The sequence below is a fragment of the Scatophagus argus genome, chromosome 4 (genome assembly GCF_020382885.2).
Source record: "Scatophagus argus isolate fScaArg1 chromosome 4, fScaArg1.pri, whole genome shotgun sequence".
NCBI classification, from domain to species: Eukaryota; Metazoa; Chordata; class Actinopteri; family Scatophagidae; genus Scatophagus; species Scatophagus argus.
This window is the reverse complement of record NC_058496.1, coordinates 2090785-2115661: the sequence shown is the minus strand read 5'-3', so window position 1 is coordinate 2115661 and position 24877 is coordinate 2090785. Positions and strand designations below refer to the sequence as shown.

General features: G+C 46.5%; 2 protein-coding genes across 5 annotated transcripts in view; both read right to left on the bottom strand.

The window, feature by feature from the left end:
- The window catches only part of hmcn2 (hemicentin 2), a 47982-nt gene extending 45731 nt beyond the window's left edge, over window positions 1-2251 (bottom strand). Inside the window, exons 1-2 of one of the 2 annotated variants that reach the window (XM_046386779.1) lie at window positions 1844-2251; window positions 491-775 (exon numbers count right to left, since the gene is read on the bottom strand). In XM_046386779.1, the coding sequence (XP_046242735.1) occupies window positions 491-775; window positions 1844-1868 (310 nt within the window). In that variant the 5' untranslated portion in view covers window positions 1869-2251. The remainder of the gene's footprint in view (window positions 1-490; window positions 776-1843) is intronic. The other variant, XM_046386780.1, reaches the window with a different exon arrangement.
- A 111-nt stretch (window positions 2252-2362) lies between these two features.
- LOC124058000 (neuronal calcium sensor 1) lies at window positions 2363-20501 on the bottom strand. Of its 3 annotated transcripts, none has more exons than XM_046386789.1 (10): window positions 20057-20490; window positions 19367-19497; window positions 18347-18489; window positions 13163-13187; window positions 8181-8319; window positions 5324-5402; window positions 4764-4852; window positions 4616-4693; window positions 3984-4091; window positions 2363-3542 (listed from the first exon to the last, which is right to left on the bottom strand). In XM_046386789.1, exons 3-9 carry the CDS (start codon window positions 18408-18410, stop codon window positions 3993-3995), a joined length of 573 nt encoding a protein of 190 aa, XP_046242745.1. In that variant the 5' UTR covers window positions 18411-18489; window positions 19367-19497; window positions 20057-20490; the 3' UTR covers window positions 2363-3542; window positions 3984-3992. The 3 variants fall into 3 exon arrangements, with proteins under 3 accessions (XP_046242745.1, XP_046242746.1, XP_046242748.1); XM_046386790.1 differs by lacking the exon at window positions 20057-20490 and adding an exon at window positions 19615-19890; XM_046386792.1 differs by lacking the exon at window positions 2363-3542 and adding an exon at window positions 3559-3894 and having other exon boundaries at window positions 20057-20501.
- Window positions 20502-24877: the final 4376 nt, after the last annotated feature.

The window sequence follows — 24877 nt, the reverse complement described above, 5'->3', positions numbered from 1 at the left end:
AGCTTTGCAAGTGAAACTAAACTAAACTTATCTGAGGTGTAAATGGCAGCCCGGAGGAGGCCCATCACTGCCAGTCATCAGAAGGAGACGCCTCCTCAAAATAACTCTGACAAACTAGTGAGTTAGTATCTCATTTCTGTATCCCCTCACAATGAAATCTATTCTCATTACTCTCAGAAAGTTTCTCATTTTGTTGACTTACAGGATCTTTTTGTTTTGCTTCACTCCATTGACAGAAATGTGCTTCCATAGTAAACAAATCTGAGGGATTGTAACCTGCTACCTTGCTGAGAGGTTTGTATTAATGTACAAAACAGAGCGAGAGCTGATGTGCTGCCCGGACTTGGCAAGACTGAAGAAATCTGGCAAGAAAATCTGACAATCTGATTTGTGAAAAGCTGCCATAAATCTGAACATTCGGGGCGACCACATTCACAGAAACAAGCACCGTGTGTGTTAGGGAACAAAGTGTGTTCAGTCAGAAAGGTACCTGGGTCATGGAAGGGGACCAGGACAAAGTTTTTAATGGGTCTGGTCCTCCGGCTGAGCGTCTTCTCCAGGATCCGCGAGGCGCCCTCTATCACCTGTTTCAGATCGTCGTACATGGAGCCGGTAACGTCGAACACAAAGGCCAGGGTCGAGGCGCTGTCACCGGATCCATCATCCTCCTCAGCGCGGGGGACTGCCAAGAGCCTGTGCGCGCCCATACAGAGCGCCAAGACTAAGCACTTTAATAAGACGCCGGTCATCTTTTCAGATTTACTGCATCTGTCTGCTGGAATGAGGCGAATCACATAAACAAAGTGGGAGAAAGTTTTTTTTAACAAAAATAATAAATAAAAGTTTAGATTTCAAAGCCCAGTTCAAAGTCTGGGGGCGCTTCCAACAGGCTGATAGAAAGATGTGCTGAACAATAAGACTCAGCTGAAACAAAATCCGGAGTAAAAATACTTCCACGGGAGAACATCCGTGCGTAAAGTTTGGAGCAGCGTGCGGACTGGCTGTGCGTCGGAGAGCCCCTGGAGAGCCGCAGCTCTGACGCTTCACACGGGGGCGGAGATGGTATTAAAGGGTTCCCGAGACCCAACCTGATTTTCTTTGTGTGTGTGTGTGTGTGTGTGTGTGTGCCTCGACCCCACTGCGACTTTCAGGCTGTAGCCCCATACAACACCCCCCCTGTCCGCCCGCCCTTCAATTCGATTTTCTCCGTAATCGAGGTGGGTCCCCGGAGACGCGTTTTTTACCCGCTTTACGCACATTAACAGCGGAGTCTGTCTCCTGGACATGCCGGGAACATTGTCTCAGCAACAGCCTCGTGCTTATAAATAGCCATCGTTTATATTCAGCTGACACCAAAGTAATCCTGTGCGCAGGCCACCCTGAGAAATACGACGGAAATGTCGCTGCCCCGTTTCACTGCAGTGCTGATGTGGATACAAACATGTTATTGATTATTAAATGTGATCGTCGCGCGCTTTGTGTCTCGCTGTGACTTAAGTGGAAGGATCTTATGAATGGGAATAATTTTGAGTCCCCCCCCGCCCCCCCAAAGTCAGAGACCCACAACATTTCTGAGACGAGAAGCTGGTTGTTCAACTTTTATCAGCTGCTGCATTTGAAACCTCAGAGAAATTCAAAGGGAAACGATGACGTGACAAAGTTGTGGACTCTCCTGACTGAGGCTGCAAGTCACAAAGCAAATCTAAAAAAAAAAGAGGCTGCAAGTCACTACAGTTCAATTATGAATTAATCTGCCAATTGTTTTCATGATCAATAGTTCAGTCTATAAAATGTGCTTCTCCTGCCCAACCAACAGTCCAAAACCCAAAGACTCTTTGCTTACTGCGAGAGGCAGCAAATCCTGACATTAAAGAGGCTGCAACCAGCAAATGTTTGACATTCTTGCTTGTGAAATGAGTGTCTAATGGAAAACAACTGTCAACCACTGAGAACAAATCTTCTTTGGCTCAATTAACCGACTGATGGCTGCAGATCTCCTCTCGGTATCTCTTGCATGCGTCCTTGATGAGGAGAAAACAGAGCAGGTCTGAGCATGCCCAGTGAGCACCGAGTCGGCTCATTAACCAAGACTTCACACCTGTGTGCACTGTTCATTCTGCATCCACACAGAGCAGAGCACACTGCTCAGATTCTGTCTGAAGGCCTGAGCCCAACAGCACGTCAGTCTGTTAGTGTGGACCTTTAAATACTGACCACAGCTTGGACTGTAAGATTAAACTCATTAGGGGTCACTTGAGCTGCAGTGCATTAAAGATAAAAAACCTGAAGTTGTCCCAGAATCTGCACGTACAAAGAACTTTTCTACTCATTTAAATGCAAAAACTAAGAATACAGTGATGGGAAAAGTTCTCCACTTAAATGCATTTTATTCTGTGCTCTTGAACAGGTAAATGACATTTATCATTTAGTAAATTATCATTTGCATAAGGCATAAAATCAGTGAAGCTAATAAAATCATCTTAATGCTGGAACTAAAACAGTCCAAGAATGACAAATAAAAGGCATCATCACATGCTCTGGCTTTGCACGGGACAAATACAAAGTTAGACGACAGCAACAACAGAGCTCGCAAAAAGCTTTACAACCAGAATTGATGTCTGTTTGTGCCTCTCAATGGCCGGCGGCTTTGTGTGAGTGCTGAGGGCGGAGTGCGGTGCTCTCAAAAGACATAATGAGCCTCAATTCAGACGTGAGCCGTGAGAGTTCGCTGCGTCGCTCGGCGTGCATGTCGTTCAGGATGTTGGCTGAGCAGACGCTCGTGCTAACCGGGAAGTGGAGACACAATGGGATGCACAGACTGCAAACATAGTAAAATAATCCATAGAAAAGTCCCCGCTCCTTCAACACTCTTCTTCAAATAAAAACCCTGGTCTCCCAGGAAACTTCAGGATGTGGGAAAGAGAGAGAGGGGGGAAAAACGATCTCACAGTAATAATGAAAAATACAGTGCAATACATCTCAACACCTTTGATTAGAAAATTAAACTTCATTCCATACTTATCAGGAGTCAAATTCCCATAAACGCAGCAAAGCAGAAAATAAATTATATTTACATTATACAATATACACTATACTGCTTTGTAACTCAAGGTTTTTCCACATCCTCCCGGGTTTAGAGTCTCTCCATGTGGTGACGAAGCAGCAGTTCCTCGCCCCCCCCAACACCTCAGAGAGAGTTCAGCTCCTCAGACTGTCCGTGGGGAAAAACCACAACACGCTCGTACAGTCCACAACACTCAAGTGTGCACGCGGTGGCCACGCAGATGGTAGAAGCACAGATAAATGTCTCCGTCCTGTCGGAGGAAAGTATTTGTTCACAAATCCTTAACTGGAAACGCAGACGAACAGCTACTTGACACAGATGCCCGTGAGACAAAAGGTTTGCAGTCCACTTCTTCTGGGGGTTAGGGGTGGAGGGAGTAGGTGGAGGGCGGCGGCGGAGGGGGCTGGGGGTGTTAAACGTAGCTTCCTCCCGTTACAGGTGTGATGGTGCCGGATCGGCGTGTAGGATGCTGATCCATCTGAGAAGTTGTAAGAACCAGTGAAGAGATGATGGTGTCATGAAAGCTGGGCGTGTTCAGAGCATGGACCATAGTCCCTAAACAAAGCTAAAATATGTCTTCACAGGCTCACTTCACAGTTGACAAAACACCGAGCAGGATGTCGGCAACAATTGGCAGCGGCCGACGCATCGTTACATTAGGCGGTGAGAGCAGAGGGCCGTCTCGCTCTTCACTCAGCACTGCAAGACTATCTGATTGCCAGCAAGCAAGTGGGCCATGGTGAATAATTCATAAGAACAAACTGAGAGCAGAAAGTGGCTTCTTCACTTTAGCTTTCAGCCCGCAGACAGAATCTCCTCTCGTCTATTCTCTGCTCCGGTGAAATAAGAATTACTTATTATCTTGGAGCCGAAGCTCAGCCAAGCAGAGAAGTATGCAGCTCATTAATACCCCACTCACCTTGCATTCCTACACAAGCCCATCATAGAGCGACAGCGCCTGAACAATAGAAGGGTCTGCCTTTGAGCCCTCCTGAAACTCCTGCAGAGTCAGCTTCCCGTCTGCATTCTGCAAGAGGAACATGAGACAAAATGAGCCTGCAGCCCTTTAGCGCACAGTTTCCAGCAGGGGGCAAAAGAGGCTCCGAAGCTAAATGCTCCTGTTGTGTGCTGCTGGACTGATCCTGGCTTCGGTGGACTCGGGTGGTAGCCTCTCCCTGCCAACACAAATCACTAAGTGCTGCCGTAGGCTGATCTTGGCCGCGGTGAGCTGACGAACACACCCATGCGGGCTGCGTCTCGTCTTTCACTAAAGCTGAGTGGATTCTTAGGGGTTAAGGGAGTGGGGCTGCCTGGCGCTGGAGGAGACGGCATCTGATGTTTATAGACTGCAGGCGGTGTTAGTGACGCTGTGATGGCTACAGCTAACAGCTCTAAACTTAAAACACTGTCCACGTCAAAGCCCCGAGGGTGGCAGCCAAGGCACATCCAGTCCCCTCGAAGCTGAACTAATAATCTTCACTGCACTTGTATCAGTGTCAGGCCATGTTAAACTGCACAAAGTTGATGTTACCTCAGTGCTTGAATACCTACCTTGTCCATCATTGCAAAAATTCGGTCCACTCGCTTTTCTGGCGTGTTTTCTTCCTCTGGCAGCTCCACAGTGTTCCCCTAAGATACCAAATGTTACACTTTGCACCCTTTGAAATAATTTGCGTGTCCAATGTTTGGCAAAACTTACCACCATCTGGTAAATGGCGTCTACGATGTTCAACATCTCGTCTCTGGTGATGTAGCCGTCGTTATCCAGGTCATATAATTTGAAAGCCCCTGCATAAAGGAAGACGTTAAAACTTTTACTGAAGCTCGTACTGAGGTGAGGAGACGACGGTGACTTCAAAATGTAAATCAAATCAGATGATTTTAAGCTATATGGATTACAAAAGCTCAGTGTTTCAGGTCTTTGGAGGTGGTTGGAAATGAGCGCAGATGAGCAGCAGCCTTTCATGGTTGCTTTCCAGTTCAAATAAAGAACTTTGGACATAAATAATAATAATCACGCTTTGTTTCAAGTCTAAAACAAACAAGCAGGTTTTCCTGTTTGCAAAAAAGGCCGTCAGCATCCTGAGTTGTGACCTCAGGCTGCAGAAGCCTGCTGTATCTTGCTAATAATCTCCTAGTTGCTGCTCTCTAGGAACCCGCCAGACCTCTTTCATATGCAATGCATGGCAGTCAAGCCTGAACCCTGTCATTTAAATGTTAAAAAAGGGAGTGTTTGGAAGGGGGGGTGCATCCTCTTACATCTCAACTTCTCATCCAGAGTCCCCCGAGAAGTCACAGACAAGGCCTGGATGAACTCAGAGAACTCGATGCGTCCATCCTGCGGAGTGACAAGAGAGACAGAGTGAGTGAGAGAGGACGGAGGACGGCTTCACACTCGCTGTAGCTGTGATTTCAGGAGCTCCTTGCTGTTCTTTCAAGATGTCCTTGCTGCATTCTGCCGGAAACGAGGCCAGTCGTTTGCTCCAAGTCAGAGGCTATTTTTGCCCTGCACCTGGCTCTCTCCTGAGGCACAAATATGTCACCTCTGGTCATTAGTGAGATGGATGCTGCTGGTTCATAGTCTAGAAGTTACAGCACACACACACAAAAAAAACTATTGATTAGATTTGCGAAGATTTTAAATATTTTTCCAACGTGGCAGATAAGTCTGTCCGACAAAGTGGAAAATATCCCACTCTGACGCTTACTTCCACTCAGCTTTGTTAGATTTTCATGCACTGAATCTTACCAAAGAAGCTCGAAATTTCCAGTTACACTCCCAAAATTGTGGCCATCAGCGTTCCTCTGCGAGGCCAGGCTTTGTGCAGTGGAGAGAAACATCTGCTTAATGCGGATAATAATCAACCAGAAAACTCAAAGTGGCTCAGATGCGCTAATTCAGGCCAACCCATCAAGTTATGACCTGCAGCCCCAAGCAGCAGTGGGAGACTAATCAGACTGAGGCTCTACGAAAGAGGAATGCTGCTCACGTTCTAAGTGAAAACAACAGCTTGTGGACAAGCAGCACATGTGAAATCCACTTCCTGCCTTTCGGTTCAGTTCATATCCTCACCAGATACTCAACTTTTCCAGCACTCTGCTGTAACAGCTGCCTACCTGAAACCGATCATCCACAGCTCGTCATGGCCTCGGGGTCAGCTGACTTTATCTCTACCAGACATCTGAGCAGCCAGACAATGCTGAAGTCATGCATTGCTGATTACATAAGTCATAAAAACTGTTAAGATCAATGCATTCTCTAACTATGGGGTGCCGAACTCTAATGAAGGTCACAGATAAACATCAGACGGAGGGGTTGTCTGATCTTCCTGACACAAAGCTTCTTAACTGAAGTCAATAAACCCCCGGGGGCTCATCGACATCCCAGGAACTGTTCATCCACAGTGTGTCTTCCTCGACACCATCTGCATAACCTCGTGCAGCTGCAACAAGGTGGATAACCTCAGACGAATGTTACTTGGAACAATTTGGCCTCGTTAAAGCTCGCTTTGTACCTTCAGACCCTCAGAGGATGTGCACTCATATCCACCTGACATCCTCCAAACGGTTTGCTGGCACCAAACTAAAGAGAGTTACGATTATGTGTTACAAGTGATGCTATGACTCATTACCCACTCTTTGGAGGACAGAATCATCTGTGCTGTTTAAACAGTGACTGACAATGTTCGTGCAGAGAGTGATTTCAGAAGGCGCATGCAGAGTTTTGTTATCGACGACGAGCACAGAACGAACAAAATACAGCAGGATTCGGTCTGTACCGACCCTACAAGGAAAGCACTTTGGGCTGACCAACATGTCCTTTAGAAATACCCAACCTTTACAACAAAAAGTTGGGATGCTGACATCTACTCAGTCGAAAGCAGTACAGAGATTTGATGTTTTATGCTTATTTTGAGTTTGATGGCAGCAGTTGGGACAGGGACAACAAAAGACCGGAAAAGTTGTGGATGCTCGAAAAACACCAGTTGGGAAGTTTCCACAGCTAAACAGGTTAGCTGGTAACAGGTGACCGCATCACGACTGGATGGATGGGACGAGATTCACCACTCTGAGAAAATATACAGTTTAAGAACGTTCCTCACTTCACCATCTACAACCTGTAACATCATCAGAAGCTTCAGAGGATCCAGACAAATCTCTGCTGTTCGCATCACACTCCAACAGGACCGCATAAAGGAGACGACTACGTGGGCTCAGGGACACTTCAGGAAGCCACTGTCGTGTTTCGTCACTGCATCTACACATGCACGTTACCACTCGAGCTTACAAGGTGACAGCCATATATCAACATCCAGAAACTCCACGACTTCTCTGGGCTCCTCTGAGATCGAAAAGAGGAACAGCGATTGTGGCCTGACGAGTCCACAAGGACGTCATTTCCTCCAGGCTAAAGAGGAAAAGGACAATCCAGTTTGTTACCCGCTCAAAGTTCAAAAGCCAACACCTGTGACGGTATGGGAGGTGCGTTCAGGCCCATGGCAGGGGTAAATTGCACATCTGTGAACGCTCTATTAACTTTATTAATATGACAAGAGATGAGACCAGAAACCCTTGAGCCACTGAAGTCCTGAATCACGCAAGAACAGTTAGTGTCCTCGCTTCCCAAACACTTACTGAGTGCTGTTAAAAGAAAAGGTGACGGTAAACATGAGACTGTAAGTGTGGAACGTGTGGCAGGCTTCATATCCGTAACGAAAAACAACACTGTTTGCACTGCATTCTACTGAATACAGTTTGGAAAGGATTTGCAAGTCAGTGCGTTCTGTTTTTCAGGGTTGTATGCCAACCTGACAGCCAGCAGTTCTGAATGGAAACAAGCGAAAAGGGCTCTGGAAATAATAACAACAGTAGAGTGAAAAGGATTTCAATATCAAGCTGTTCCTTGGTTCAGTGCAGCCTTTAGTTTGGCTCCTTGTAACTTTGTGCTCCTGATCCAGCAGCAACCACAGACAAGCAGCCACCGTCAAACTGTCACACTGACGTAACAAAGGCAGCTTAGGTTTTTTTTATTTTTTAATTATCACATTTATTTAAAGATATTTTCCCACCTTGTAAAAAAATAAAACTCATAAAAGTTTTGAACTTGACTACAAACCTTATTTTCATCAAACACATTGAAGACAAAGGAGGCAAACTTTGTGGGGTCTCCAAAGGGAAAGAACTGCTTATATATCTTCTGAAAGCCCACAGCATCCAGCTGCCCACTCGGACAATCTTTAATGAAGCCTTTGTACCTGAAAAATAAAGCACAGGTAAGTGTTATCAAAGAGTCAAAAGCTCATCTACAATCAGGACGAGACTGGACGACGACGAGGGCAGAATGAAGTCACCTCCTCACTTCTACAGCAGACACCACCGACTCAGTTTTGAAGCGTGTGCTGGACCAAAAAGGTAAAGTGCAAAGCTATTTGTCTCATTCACAGATAAGAAGATTGCCTTAATCCAATAGCAAGCCCAGAGTGGTTAACTCTAATCAAATTACTTTCTAGTCCTCTTTTGATAATATGCTTGGCTGATAGATAAGTCTGAGAGCTTCCTCTTGCCCCTGGAAATGACATATCTGGAGAGCGACGTAATATCTCTATTAGCCTAAATATAGAAGCATCTCATAAGCAATTTCAAGCACAGTCACTCAAAGGTAGGCGGTTTCTTTCTACGTCTTCATAGAGGAACACAGCAGCCTCGGAGTCTGAGGAGGCTGTAACAGGCCAGGGAGGGAGGAAGCCAGTGTTAGCCTTTTCAAAAACACATGCCAGATGAGAGGCAGGAGAAGAAGGAAATAGCAGGGAAATAACACGCTGCTGTTATAAAAAGCAAGCCAAAAAGCCTTTTGCTCTTGGTCAACAGCAAAAATGACGCACGTTCACACGGGGGAGCACCTCGTGTTCGTCTGTGATTCAGTTAAGGCTGTGCAAAATAAGGCTGGGCTGTAATTACGGCCACAGAGAGGGAGAGAGAGTGTGTTCAGACGAAGAACCGAGGCCAGGAAGGATCTCTTCCACTCGCTCCTCTGAAACTCTTTACTTTTAATCTGCCTCGGAGATAATGAAGCAGCTCCATATAGTCAAAGAGACGGAGAGACGCTCAGAGGGGCGGCTGGGAAAAAGTTCAGTGAGAAGAGAGCAGAACCATGTAATTCTCACTTGTGAATTATCTGGAGATATGCAGGAAAATGAAAGCCCAGCTCGGCATAATGCAGTACGCAGAATACAACCTCATTGGTATTCAAAGTGGAGAGGACATAATGCGTATCACAATCCAGAGCCGACCCACTTCACCTAAACTCTTTCATTTTTAATGTGTGACTATGGAATGTCACAGGCTGAATGATACTGTAATGTACTGCGCTTACAGTACACAGAGTGTGTACTGTTAACAGTCCGTGGCTCAGTATGGACCACCGACAACACGTCTCCGCTTCCTCCCACTGCACAAAAACGTCCCCGCTTCGAGCGCTGAGCTGTAAAACGTCGGCCACTCATTACTAGAGGTGACCCAAACGGCACTGAAGCTTTGACCGTTGCCATGGTAGCCGATGTCCGAATCATAATTCAAACACACTGTGTTGGCTGCACCAAAAAAGAGGCAAAAGACGGATAAAGAGCGAGAAATTGAGCTCCTCCCCAACCGAATTGGCGTTTAAGTAAACCCACGCAGATAGAAACCAGGCGTGTGATACGAGCACACAGGACAGGATCTGGTTCCACGAGAACCTGAGGCTGAGGGCCGACACTAATAGCAAAGCACCCAAGTAAACAATGACTACAAGTTTGTGATAAGATAGTAAGATAGCTTCTAGCGATGTGCAGATCAGCTTTAAGTTCCTTAGAATATTCACAGGTAATTCTCACCGAAGCTTCCAAACCCTAAAAAACGGTGTTTGGGACACCTTACTTACAGTACTGCAGTATATTTCATTACATGCAGTATACATCAATGTAGTGAAGTATCGTGTCACCAATATTTGTATTCTTGCCAATACACAGTCCTAATGTGGAGTATTTTGGTTCAAAATAAAACCTGATTATCATTGCTTATATTAGGATAACCACGATTACTATTGGCCTCTATGGGCCCCCCTAGCGGGCCCCTCTCTTAGAGGCGGCCCTGGTCACAGATGAAGCCTTGGTGAACGACTGCTGTAATGCTCTTCAGTATTCAGTCACGTCAGGTGGCTCAAATGTCATCCACTTTTAGTTCAGCACAGACAACATAAAACTATTAAATAAATTAATGTACTGGACGTGTGCTGGTAAGCAACAAGAAACTGACGAGCAGAAATGAGTTTTTGATTGGAGTCGTTCTGACATGAATTGTGTTTGCAAAAGGGCTTCCTGTGTCCTGCATCGCACTGATGGGAGGATTAATAAACACACAGAAATGAAATAAGATTACAGGCGACACGACAAATGTGGTCAAGGTGCCCTGATTAAGACCCTGTGAGATCAAAACAGGTCTGCATTTTAAATCATTGTGAGGACGGCTTCTCCCCCCCTGCTTTTCTATGACTCACTCAACTTTATGGAAGTGTATTCGTGAATCACTGGAGTATCTCTTTAATAAAACGTTTTCCTTCCTTTTTCCTTCTCAGTCTTCAGAAGAACTTACTAAATGACAGAGCAGCAAGTTAAAAGAGCTCTGCATTCCTCCTTGTCAAGACTTGGCGCCTACATTACCCACAATGCAGCTCGACCACCAACAGTTCTGCTGGATGTGCTATGCTAGTAGCAGCTAAAGTAGCCACGAGCTGCTAGCCTGAAGCCGAGATGCGGCGCGAGCTACAGGGGAGCTGACTTCGCTCTGACTCCACACCAACAGGTGATTTCCTTCTCTAAACTTGTAGTCTTCAGATCCAGCTGACTCGAGTGACATCACTCGAGGACACTTATCAGACGTCAGCTCCCTCTTGAGACACAATAGGCCTGATACACCTTTTTTTCCCACATGAGCAGCAATACTCCTCAACATGTAAACAGACGGACGTGTAAAACTGGAGCATTTCCTGTTTATTAAGTTATTGACGACTCTTTATTTATATGAAAAATAGTACATATAATTCAGTAGTTGAATTTCCTGTTGATGTTAGTGGTTGTACTTCAGCTGCAAAAATGGCCGTGAATGAATAAAATCAGCCAATAGATTGCTGTTGGAATTTAAATCTCTAAAAGTGAATCAGTACTGGTTGGGCTCCAGTCAAATGCTTCGATGTGCACTTTAAGATTTGATTCAGCAAAGACTTGCTGGCACTGAAACGTCCTCCCTCCTGCCAGTCGATCGTCACATTAATTTGCTTTATGAGGCATAGAGCAATACACATGTGAGGCTGACTGCTGCATTGAAAACGCTGCCGGTCGAGCTGCCTGAGCAGGAGACACACACACGCTACACTGGTACAGCGTGAAAGTGTCAGCTCTTTGTCAGAGTCCTAATCAGAATCACCTTCATCTGCCAGGAACACATCATGTGCAAGAAATCTGACTTGGTGACACTAGTGCTAACACACACACACACACACACACACACACACTGACTGTACTTGAGGTAGTGCAATAATGCAGCTACTCACTGTACTTGCAGGGACACAGCAGACGTGACATTGTGCATCGGGCCACGCTGGGGAGCCAGCATGAAGATGAAGTATTTATTACTGGCATTGGCTCCTGCTCCTTGGCATCCACCGTGGTGGTTTGCTACAGAGTTGTGCAGGATGTTTCTCCTTCTCCTGCCGAGCTGGCAGAAACATCACTGCACTATGGCATTTTGTTATTGATTTCAGGTGAGCCTCGAGCATACTAATGATGTTCCCTTAGAGGAGAACGAGAAAAGGGAGCAAATTTAATGCACAACACAGGCATTTATCTCACCCTGCTAATTCTTGTGTGTCTGTGCCTGTGCTCTAATTACACGCCATCTGGCATTTCCCCTGGTAAAATTCCCTCTCATCCCTCACACTCACAGTGTTGATTGCTGCTGATCTTCAAGTGAGGACTCGTGCAAACTTTCCTGTGAAAGACAGCGAGGGTGATGGTGAGCTAACTGGCTGCACAGCCGGAGGGGTGGAGGTTTAAAGGGGAGGGGGGTTATTCCGCCCCGGTGCACTCAGGCAGCCCCAGAGACAGGCCGGCTCGCAGGCCCTGGACCTGTCAATGCCCAGTGATATCTAATGCCGCTGCTGTGTGGCAGTGAATGTGCCCTGGCTCCTTCACGCCGTAAACCCCCTAACACGGGAAGCGAACAGCGACTGGCTCTCGAGGCACAGCTCTTTTCATGCATGCAAAATTAGGTCGTGAAATGCAAAACCAATGCAGGAGAACTGAAGTGTGAACGTGAAAGAGTGATGACTTTATTACAGCGCTCCGTCTTCTGATATGCCTCAGTCTTTGTCTTTCGTTTTCAAAGAGACAAGAGCAGCGATGACGACGCTCACGCTTCAGTCACAAACAAAGACGTGATTGTGCCTCTGGAGAAACATTCAAAAATTCCCACCTTAACCGTAAAGACGAGTCTCCCCACAGCTCCTGGCCTCAGGTGTCCCTTTTTCAATTTGTTTTGTGCAAAGAACATGTTAAAGGCTGGGATCGGAGGCTGGCACGGGTCAGGTGGACTAATAGGTTCAGAATCTGAAAGGGAGGATTACTAATCAGCAGCCTCGTGGAGGCTCTGTGGTCATGTAGTCATTAAGCGCCTGAAAGTGAAACAACCTCAGGCCCCCACCATTACTCTTTTATCATCACGGCATCCCATTTGCAAACAGAGCAAAAAGGTTGTCGAGGAATGCATCGTGGACATGCTCGTATCAGTGTTATCAGCCTTCAAAGTCATTCGGCCTCGGTAAGGCTTCAAAGTCGTTCTATTTTCAGAACTCGTCTGTCTTCAGGGTAGAGTGAGGGAGATGGCTTCAAATCGGCTATCAAACAAACAGTAAATACACAAACCACAGACTCAAGGATCCTGGGCAAACGATATCAAAGATAAGATTCCTGTGAGCTCTGCCAGTAAAAACACAGCTGCTAATATGTGACTAGCCTCACATCAGGAATGGAAAAATTGTTATTAAAAATGAATGCACACACTTACCACTGCTGCACCTCTTTCTCTGTAACTGTAAGAGAAATAAAGAGTGACATTAGCTCAGAGGAAAACTTTGCTTGTCCTAGAAAGAAGTAGCTTGCTGTTAGACACCACAGAGCAGCCGAGGGGTAGCTGCGTTAATCATCTCGGCCCAATCCCTTCAAACACTTCTGACTTTACCGCAAATATTCCACAGTGTGCAATTATTGGCAGATAGCCATGTTTAGGCCAGGGCAGTGTAGTCTATTGATTCTAGAGTACCACCAGAGGAGAGGAATATTAATTTCTCCTGGCCAGTATAGCTGAGAACAAGTGGGCGTAAGCCCCTGAGAGCCACAGAAAAGAATGAAGGTCAGCCACGGCTTTGAGAAGGAGAACCGTTAAGGAGGCGGGATGTGCTCTCATGCCCACACAAACGCTGTTATCTGCCATCATCTAATCAACCTCACGGCTTCCCCACGTCTCCTTACTCTCTCTCAAGTAACCAAAGCAATTTTGGTCCTCTCGGCTCCCGGGGTTGCTAATGAAAACAAGGGCTGGAAATCAATAGCATTAGTTTGACCAGGCGGTCCACTGAGGGGGAGATTTTGTGAATTCACGCTGCTGCGAGTCTGAGGACGGACGCCGTCACTTCGGCTGGGCCTCGGGCGGCGCCAGGGCCTCATGAATACAACAAACAGCCAGTTGGTTAATCGATAATGTCGTCAGCTGTAATGTTTAACCTTGAGCAGGTCAGAGTTGTGGTTACAAGACCGGAAACAAAGGAAGCAACGAGTTTCATGCCCAGACATTCACTGGCAACAAACAAGACATTTCTGAGCGAAAAGTCAGCTCATCGCAGGAAGTGGTCGGGTTAACACTTTAGATTTGCTCATCCATTTATAATGTGACTGGGGATGTGTGCAGCTGGTTGACTAGTTGGCTGTGTGTCAAAGAAACATTTCTGCTTACGTCTGTTTGTGTCAAGACATGAAATGGAAATTCTAACACATTTATTTTTTTTTATCTCATCACGTTTGCATGTTAGCTCATGTCCACAAACATAATGAGAAATCAGATCCTGTGAGTCAGTATTAAGGGAAACTTTTTCAAAATAAGGACACAAAATAAAGTAATCATCATTACTCTGAGAAATCATCTTATTTGAGACACAAAGTCATTATTTTGAGAAACTAAAACATTATGGCTTCCATATGTTGGGACAAACGTAATCCTCATTTTAACGGCCTAAATAAATCATCCCTGCAGCTTTACAAACGGTACAAAATGCTGCCTAACACAGTCCAACAGGTGGTCACGTGCCACACCTATTTTAACCTCTCTGCACTGGCTTCCTGTTAATTTGGAGACATTTTTGGATTTGGTGCTCTCCAGTCAGCAGCACCAGCACACTGAAGAGTCTCCGGATAAAAGCTCAAGGTCTTTGGACTCTGTGGACTCTTTTAAAAAGCAGCTAAAGCCCCACCTGTTCAGACTGACATTTAGGTAGCGTGTGGTTTGTTGTGTTCTGACTCGTGTCGGTTCCCCTGGTATGTTTTATCTGCCGTTTAAGCTTTGTTTTATTTATTTGGTTGTACTTGTTGCTCTCTGTGGACTGTGAAGCACCTTGTGACTGATGCCTGCAGTCCATTAAACTTATCTTATTAATACATTCTGTACATTTAAATTCCATATTGACATAATCTGCATGACTCTTATATGTCTCTTTTTTGGCACAAAGTCCAACCTTCTACATCAAACTGTGCTCACTTTAGGCTGTTTTGCACACTAGTCGGCCAGTCCAAGTTTACACTTAGATTAGTTTAAACGCCCCAGAGCACAACTACTGCAGTGCCGGAGCAGAATCGCACCGAGGCTATTGATAAGAGGGCCGGGTCAGCCGCCTTGGTCCGCATACATCTCAGCCTCAATTTGTTCTGCTCAGCATTTCACCAAGAAACCCATCATGTGACCCTTTCCTGGACAATAAATGTCAGGGTCAATCTCACGACTCTCAGCCAAGCCAAGCCACCATTAAATTGGCTTCAAAAGTCAATGTAGTCAAAAAGTGAGGCAATTTACCATGGCTTCCATTTAATAAAAAAAAACATTATTACATAACTCAGTCGGAGGCAATGGGCAATAATGCAATCAGTTCAGTGCAGGAGAGTGCAGGGCCCACTCAACCGGCTGGCCTCCAGGGTCTGCTAGTCACCGTGAGCCTCTTCGTGGCTTTGACAACCTACAAAACCATCGTGCTATTACATGGGCCCTCGCTTACATCCCGCAGACATTTTTACAGGACTTGCACAGCAAAATTGTCAGAGTTAATTTTCAGGTGTTGAGCAAAAGTGTTAAAATGTGGAGTAGAAATGAGGCTGTTGAAAAAGTTGATTTAACTGTAAAGGAGTCACTTGTGTAAGTGAGTTGGGTCACGACACCACGCCTCTCCTAACGCATCCTCGTGGATTTCTATCTCCAGCATTACGCAGAGTTCATTTTTAAGTCTGGATAGAGTTATTTCAACAGTGGACCTGAGATGTATTATTAACACGTTGGGAAGTGTTAAATTAACTCTTAAATTAAGACTGGGACGAAATAAACACCAGCACAACGTTAGAACTGACTGTGCTGGTCTTTCCATGTGATGCCAGCAGAACATTCCTTTCTGGGTTGAATTAACCTCTCTTGAAGTACAGGTGAGGCTGCAACCATTTCCCACGGAGAACAGCCTTTGAGTCTCTGCACAGCTTAATGTTATCTCTGTTTTATTCAAAATATGTTATGAAGATGTCTGCATTTTTTGAACCTACAGCTAAGCAGGAGATGGACATCTACAGAATTACTGTGGATTCAACAGGCTGTATTTCTGGTGGAGGACATCCTATTCTGGGAGAAAAACACCTTCTATTACTGAGACAACAAGACACGGAGGCACAGAGAGATTTTCAAAGTCCTCAATCTGTCAAGAACCAGAGGACAGCAGTGGCTGAAATGGCAGACAAAGCCTCTCATGGGAGAGCAAGAGAAAGAGACAACGGGACGAAGGAAAGCAGAAACGATAAAGAGTCTCAAGCAAGGCAACAGAACAGAACAAGGGACAATGATCACACTGGGAGAGAAAGCTCCCAGCTAACCAGATAAGATCCTAATTATACTATTCCATTCCCTGCTCAAAGAGGGCAATTAGGGGGTAAAGCAAGAGAGACAGGGCGAAAGGGTAAGAGAGAGGGAGGGGGAGAGAGGGAGGGGGAGGGGGAGAGAGAGAGAGGGGGAGAGAGGGAGGGGGAGAGAGAGTAAGAGAGAGAGAGGGAGAGGGAGAGAGGGAGAGAGAGGGAGGGGGAGAGAGAGTAAGAGAGAGGAGGAGAGAGAGAGAGGGAGGGAGAGAGAGAGAGGAGGAGAGAGGGAGGGGGAGAGAGAGAGGGGGAGAGAGGGAGGGGGAGAGAGAGTAAGAGAGAGGAGGAGAGAGAGAGAGGGAGGGAGAGAGAGAGAGGAGGAGAGAGAGAGGGGGAGAGAGGGAGGGGGAGAGAGAGTAAGAGAGAGGCAGGGGAGAGAGAGAGAGAGAGAGAGAGAGAGAGGGAGGGAGGGAGAGAGAGAGAGAGAGAGAGAGAGAGAGAGAGAGAGAGAGGGAGGGAGGGAGAGAGAGAGAGAGAGAGAGAGAGAGGGAGGGGGAGAGAGAGTAAGAGAGAGGAGGAGAGAGAGAGAGAGGGAGGGAGAGAGAGAGAGGAGGAGAGAGAGAGGGAGGGAGAGAGAGAGAGGGAAGTAGAGAGAGAGAGAGAGAGAGAGAGAGAGGGAGGGAGAGAGAGAGAGGGAAGTGTAGAGAGAGAGAGAGAGAGGGAGGGAGAGAGAGTAAGAGAGAGGAGGAGAGAGAGAGAGGGAGGGAGAGAGAGAGAGGGAAGTAGAGAGAGAGAGAGAGAGAGAGAGGGAGGGAGAGAGAGAGGGAAGTAGAGAGAGAGAGAGAGGGGGAGGGAGAGAGAGAGGGAAGGAGAAAGAGGGAGGGAGAGAGAGAGGGAAGAAGGGAGAGAGAGAGGGAAGGAGAAAGAGGGAGGGAGAGAGAGAGGGAAGGAGAAAGAGGGAGGGAGAGAGAGAGGGAAGGAGAAAGAGGGAGGGAGAGAGAGAGAGAGAGAGAGAGAGAGGGAGGGAGAGGGCGAGGGAGAGAGAGGGAGAGAGAGAGAGAGAGAAGGAGGGAGAGAGAGAGGGGGGGGAAGAGAGGAGGGAAGTACAGGACAGCAGCGAGCAGCCCAGCATGAAGCCCAATCTTCCTCCACAGTAATTTCCTGCCACACAACAGCCTTCTGTGGTTCTGCTGTGGAGAGACCCAGCACACAAACAACACTGTCATTAAGCAGCCAATGGATGTCAACTCCCACCCACACCTGCAAACTGTACCGCTCAAATAATAACAACAATATAATAATAATGATGATGATGATGATGAAGCTGCGCTCCAGGAATACCACACAAATGATTAACAGCGTCTTCAGAGCAGATGCTCATGTGGTAGTTAAAAAAATGCAACCTCAGATTGGACTCTTGTTTTTTGTTGTTTCCAGTGGGAGATGGTCAGTGAGTGCTGTCAAGGTGAGGACACTGTCAGCCTGCCCTGATAAGTCGACGGGAACAGGATCCACGTTTGTGCAACGCCGCATCGAGCTCCTGCCTTCGGTCTTTCCCACCAAGGCCACCAGCCTCTGTGAGCGATGACATTTAGCAGCGTGGCCTGCACAGCACAGCAGTCGTTAAATTCGACTGCTTGTACTCCACATCTGTCTGCCTCTGTGTACGTACTGCATATGAAACCTCCTCCTCCTCGCTAAAACCCCCAGCTTGATGGCTGATACAAACTCAGCATTTCCATATTCATAAACCCCTTCAGCCTGATTTAAAGATGCTGATTGCAACTTTTGCCAGACCTTAGCCAATCGCAATTTGCGGCACAACATTTAAATGTAAATTTAAAACAAACGGGGGGCTTATTTCCCAATCCCAAATGACATTTGGTTGTAGCTCTGTCCCGTCTAGAACGAGAAGCTGGTGCAGAATGCCAATAAATCCCAGCAGACGGGGTTATTTACTGTGCAGCCCCGGATGGAAACTGATATGAACACTGCAGCGATGAAATTAAAGTTTCTGTATTCTGTCGCTCGTCGATTCTCACACAGCTGAACGCTTGGTGCAGGGTTTTCTCTGCAAAGACCTGACGGTACTCACAGTAGGTTTTCCTCGTCAGCTCCTCCACCACCTCCGGCTTCAGCTTGCTGTTTGATTTACCCATGATCTTCAGCTGTCCTCCACACCTGCAGATCCACCTCGGCACGCAGCACCTGTCGCTACCTCCTCTCCAGTCCGCTCCTCTGCCAAAAACACACACACAAACGCGGGCCGGTTCAGGTGCAGGAACGCCGGTGAAATGAGACAAACACACTTTTGTTTTGGTCGGGAGGAGAAGAAGAACTTCCATTCAGGCTAAGTCTATCTGTGTGTGGAGAGTGAGACCGCGGGGGCCCGGTGACGAAGGGCCGGCAGGCTCTACGGGAGCGCCGCCTCATTTCTTCACAGCAGTCTGTGGGCAGAGAGTGGCGTTTGGATGCGTTGCTACCTTGGTCCTTGGATACAAGAGTCAGTCAGCGGCTGGGCTGGAGCTCGCTCACTCCCTCACTCCCTCACAGTCATCCTCTGTTCCTCTCACTCCTCCCACCCCTCCTTTTCCCACCACTATCTCTACTGCTCCGGCTAAGTTACTGTAGAGAAGAATCCTCCCTTTTGACAGCCGAGATAAGGAGGTGCGCAAACTAAAATACAATGAACAGAGCTCGCCTTTGCACTCAAAGCTCTAATTCCCCGGAATTTCGTGTAAGAGTTTTGAGACAAAAGTGAAAGGTTTGGGTGATAATTTATGGGAAGCGGAAAAAAGGAAGCAAGGTCTCTACATGTTTCTAAGACGCCGGCTCAAGAGAGATCCGGTCTTGCTCTTAAAATAAGCATGTGAGCTGTCCTGCAAGCTTATATGTGGCTTTGAGGAGTGACAGTTTTCCTTTCTTCTTCTTCTCCTCCGTTCTGACTCATAACTCTCCCCTCCTTCCTGCATGCTATGGTGATTTCCCTCCTCTCTGTCACAGCACACAGATAGATGAGGGATAATGGAATTTGTTTGTATGGCGGGGCCTGGCGCTGGCATGCACTGATGCCCAACTACAGCGAGTGTGTGAGCCACAGCAAAGCCAAAAGTACCGTATGCTCTGAGCTCCTTCACTGCAAACATCTGCTCTCGGCAACCACGGCCACTGATGTCCTTCTGAGGGATGCCACGCTGGTGATCACCATCTTGTGTTCCTCTGGGAGTCTTGGGTATTACTTAGGCGCTGTGGAAATAAACAGACAGAGAGCAGTTAGGGAAGGGGACGGCGAGCATTTGCTGTGTTGTCACCCAAAGCCACATGAGCACCGGGCTGGAAAAACACTCAAAAACAGACGGCGACCTTTCTGCTGCGTGCCCAAAGCTGGCGAACCCAGGCGACAGGCCGGACACAGCGTGGAGCTTCGCGTTTAGTCCCATTTCAAAAAAAGGAACGAAACAAATTAAGGTGAAGTCTCGGAGCCGATCGGTTCAACAGGAGAAAACACGCACACGCACGCCTGAATCCAAACGGACGGGTGGCTGGATTACCACGCCAGAGAGCGGCTTGTTTGCTTTGTTTATTCACGCTTTCTTTCGGCTGACATGAGTAAGGAAGGCGGCGGCGGCGGCGGCAGCAGGTGGGATGTTTCCTGACGGCACCATAGCAACACAGTTCATGGCTTCAGTACAACAGCCTCAGCGCGGCGGGATCGCGACGTTTCGTACTCACGCTGCTCCTTCTGGCTACTTGACAGAAAAATATGTAAAAAACAAGAAAGAAGAAAAGAAACGATAAAACTCACCTTCAAATAAATGAACGCATCCCCGCGTTACGTTGTTGTTGTTTTGTTCCTGGGCTACAGACGCGGGAAGTCCGCTCAGTCCAGAGAGCCTACGTCGTGTCCCTCCGCCGAGTTCCGGAGCGACTCGCTGCTGCGCGGATCCGGCCGCTCGTGCTGCCCCGATGCCCGCCGTCAGGGAGTGACGTTGCTGCTGGCCTCGAGCAGCTCGGCTCCAGTCCCGGAGACGCTGACGTCGCGGCGTAGCGCCGGTCGTACACTGACTCTTTGTGTGCTTTGACGGAGTGTACATGTGTCGTGTCGCATGCGCCGAAGGGTTAAAGTCACAGAGTTAACAGGAAGACGGGACACTTTTAGGTAGCTTACACGTGAGTGAGCTAATGTCTGCTGTGTTTCCAAGAGGGAGGTTGAAATGACTCACATGACTTTTTTTTATTGTTTTGTTTTTTTTAATCATTATGTCATGACTGCAGATTCTTTATGTATCCGTTCATCCACTCATTCATTAGCTCAGGCCGATCACTGCGTGCTCGATGAGTCGTGTGAGCTGAGTGAAACGACCTGGAAGTATCACGAAGTGTGCTTCAGTGCTTCCTATCTTATCCCCTTTGGCACAGGATACAGTGGACCATCCTTTATGAAATGGAAGGAGATAATGGTGTCCCACAGTGTGTTCTGGTAGCACCGCTGTTTTCCCCATCTCCCTTCATATCTCTCCTTGACCTCTCGATGTTTTCCATCGGGGTCAAGGAAAGGTGTCAGAGAAAAGACACAGGATGTAGTTTTTTTGACTATTCCACCGTTGCCATATCTGGTAAACTTCACCAACGCAGTCTCGGGTTGAGGTAAGCCTGAAGACATCATCTGGGTTCATCTCAGAGGCCCCTCCAAGACAACTGATGACTAATATTCTGCATTACGAGAAACCCGACATGCAGGGTTCGAGGTTGACACGAGTTCACTTTGCCGTAACAGATTTTCTGTAGCCACTGTATCATAAAGTGCAACCAGAAAAGAAGTCTTAAAGCTCTGAGAGTGGGATGTCAAACTGAGAGAGCATACCAGGAAAATTCAGGTTAAGTTTATCCAAACATAGCCTCCTGTAATTACTGCACTGGAGAGCACAAGGCTGAGGCTGAGAAGCTGTGCAGCGTGGGAATGAGCAGAAACGAATTCAGATGCTAAAGAAGAGGGAAAGGAATTCAGAGTGGTTTGAAGCAGAAGATTAATGTCCTGCAGTCTTCACGTGTATTGATTGCTGATTAGGCTACATGAAGGATGCGAGGACAAGTCATTTTTCACACGAGCCTCAATTCATCACATTTGTGACTCATCCTTGCTACTCGTGCTCCAGCACAAACTTTGCACTCAGGCCCGCAGCACATTAAAGTATGGATCCTGTCAGCTGCGTGCCGACAAATGTTGGGTTGTACAGCATTCGTCCATTAACTAGACCGACGCTGTATCGGCCGCAGCTTTCCGCCCATTCGTGGGAGGGTTGGTTTTAAATGTGGGCCGTGTGGCTTGGCCATCTCAGTGTTCTGTGCCCTTCCCTGCAGTCAGCTGCAGTCACTGTAGTCTCACAGGACCAGAGTGAACAAGGCTGAGCACAGGAAAAAGAGGCCATTGCAAAACAGGATAAATTAATGACTGATGTGTAAACCTGAGAGAAAGTTTCAAGGCTTCGTTCTTTCTAGAAACACAGTTCAGGTTTGACTGCAGCCATGTGGGTTGCAGTCAAAGACGGCTGGTAACTCAGAACACTCGCTTTATCAGCGCAACACAGTTTAATACCATGAATTCAGGCTATGTTAGTCTCATCAAACAAATGAAATGTATGTCACAAGCAGTGCTATAGTCGAGTCACCAAACTTCCAGTCCAGTTTCGAGTTCTCGAGTCAAGTCCAAGTCAAGTCCATTGTATTGTATAATTTTTCTATAATGTTGAACTTATTATCTTATGCCAAATTACGATGGTATATTACATAAAATAAAATAAAAATCTGAGGACTCGTCCCTGATTCACGAGTCCGAATGCGGTTAATGCACAAGTTCATTGGTTCATTGTGCACCGAGTTCAAGTCCAAGTCAACAGTCCTTAAAAATTAGGGCTCAAGTCGGACTCGAGTCCAGGACTTGGTGCCTGCGAGCCTGATATGATATGTCACATTTCCACAGTAAAGCAACATTACGTAGAAAGTGATATTTTATGTGACTTATGTGAACACCGCTATCGCAAATACAAATGCTGGGTCTGAAATGTCATGTACATGCTAACTACAGATGAAACATGCGGCATCCTAATGATGTTTTGACATTTTCTGCCATGTGGCCGTCACTCAGGTAACTCAGTAACACCTGACTATAACAACAGAGTCGACAACTTAGCCAAGCGTGTGCAACAACACAAGACATAGCAAGCCAGCTAACGTCACACAGCAGCCCAACAGCGAGAAGTCCAGCTCAACATCTGTCTGGTAGACTTTTATTTTTCAGAGCTTCCGCCAACAACTGAAACCCAGTTTGAGATTCACTGCTGGTTACTCTCTTTTCCTCTGCTCAGCTTCTCCCATCAGTCATTTCACCTCCCTGTCAATCACACACGAGTGCTTTCTCAGTGTAGCTCACATTCAGATCTTTAATCAGAAACCACACACCACGATCCTCAAACCATCACCAGCACAGGGACGCCCCCGCGGCGTCTTCGCATCACCACGACCTGCTGACGCACACCAAACAGCTGAGAGGAAACCACTGCCTGGAAAATATCTGTATATTTTGTCGTGCCACTGAGCTTTAGCTCCCTCAGTATTGCATTACAGGCTGGAAGGCTCATCATCTCGGGGCTGACAGAATACCATCAACACAGCATTTGTCTTAATTAGCTGCAAAAGCGCAAAGGAGGTTGAGGAAACATTCTTGAGTTTACAGATTTTCAGTAAATCACAACTTGAAGACAGAGTCGCTCACTCGTTAAACAAAGCACACGACGAGTGGGAGAAAAACGGATGTCGTGAGGGCCAGTTGGTGGTGATATTTTTACGTGCAGCTCTAACTTTGATTCAACATCTGATCCGTCACTCTGGCGGTTTTAAAAATAGTCACATACCTAACAGAAATGCCGCTTCAATGAGTCAGACATGAAAGATGTGCTAGATTTAACCAAGGCCTTCTGGTTATAGCAACAATTGATACCTGGGAACATAAGAAAAAGCACAGTCAAGAAAAGAGATTTGATCATTTAAGTGCTCAGTCTGTCACTGTGCTTAGAAAGCGAGATATCCACAGCAGCTACTGAAATGAACATCCTTTATCATTTCCTTTCAGACACAAACATGCAAACATGAAGAGTTTGGGTGAAGGGCTGTCGTAAAGAGGGGGAACATGCGTAGTTTGGGCCCAACATGAATCTTTTACAGCAGTGGAACAGATGGAGGGAAGGACAAAGAGCAGCACACGAGTCCTTTCATGTACAAACCCGAGCCACTAAATGCATCTCAACACGACACACTGAGAGCTTTAGCTAAAGATTTTAACAATAAAATGTAGAATTGCACGGGGAGAACTGCAAAAATGTGACGATATAAACAGGGTAGAAAAGATCATCATCATCGGGTTTCTGTGATTACATTTCTTCCGTGAACAACTTCCTCCCTCTTCACGAACTGCAACCAAACAACATTTTCCCGAGGCATCATCTGTTGTGCCCACTCGAGTATCCCATATGGCTGGATATGTATAATTTAGGATCATAAATATACAATCCCTGCCCTGCTCTGAACAGACACGAGGATGCAACAACGCTTATCGCAGTCTGTTGTGCTCGATAAATCCAGCAGGGCACTGAGCTTTTAGATGCTGGTGTAATGTGTGTGACGCCCAGCTGCTAATTCAGACTGACGACGAGCAGATATCTGCCAGAGTAACGGCTGACGGGGCTTGAATCCCGGCTTCACGGAGATAAACTCCTGCCCCCTCAGGAAGGAGAGGAAAGAGAAAACGAGGGGTCAAACACTCTCTCAGAGGAGTATGTTCTGGTTGTTTTGTGTGGACGTTTTAATCATTATTACAGCAGGAGGAGAAAGAAGCGATGAAAGTGAAAACAGAACAAACCAGCTTTGTGCAGTCCTCAGTTTTACTGGCTTTGTCTCGGGGACTCGCCGTTGTCTCACGGTCAAGGAGACGGATAACCAGTATCTGGAATCGATGCACATCTGCAATACAAATGAAGATCTTAGGCTGCATCTCGCTGTCCGCTACAATGTGTGCACAAACAAACAAATTTAAAAGACATTGCACGAATTGCAAAGTGAATCCTCATAGTATTGTTACTACACTTAAGTACAATGTTGAGGTAGTTGAGTATATTTTCTGCTACTTTACATTTCCACTCCTCAATGTTGCATTTTTTTGCTCCACTAAAATCCACATTATTAATACAAAAATAAAAACACTATTATATGTTACTGCCATGATAAACAAATATTTCTAAATGTATTTAAATGCTGAATTTGGGATCTGATAATCCTCTAAAAATGAAGCATAATGACATGTTTGAAATCCCCAGTTGTAAAACAATCACCAGACCTGAGGTCTGTAGTCTGTCTCAGTCTGAGTAGTAGGAAAATAATCACTGCCATGACCTGAAGCTTGTCAGTTTTACAGCTCTGATGTTATTGTTTTATTGTTTCCACTGTGAATCTTCTGCCTTCTAAACAAACAACTTTAGCATTAGATAAGGTTTTATGAGTGTCATGGACAAAAGGGATGTTATTTAGTCAGACTCTTGTCGAGGTGTGTGTGTGTGTGTGTGTGTGTGTGTGT

Excerpts from the sequence above, each read along its gene's own strand:
- LOC124058000 (XM_046386792.1), bottom strand. The coding sequence starts at position 18,410 with ATGGGTAAATCAAACAGCAAGCTGAAGCCGGAGGTGGTGGAGGAGCTG. Across the intron at positions 5,403-8,180 it reads ATGTGTTTGATGAAAATAAG|GATGGACGCATCGAGTTCTC; the intron begins GTTTGTAGTCAA and ends GTCACTCCGCAG. Across the intron at positions 4,092-4,615 it reads TTTTTGCAATGATGGACAAG|AATGCAGACGGGAAGCTGAC; the intron begins GTAGGTATTCAA and ends TTCCTCTTGCAG.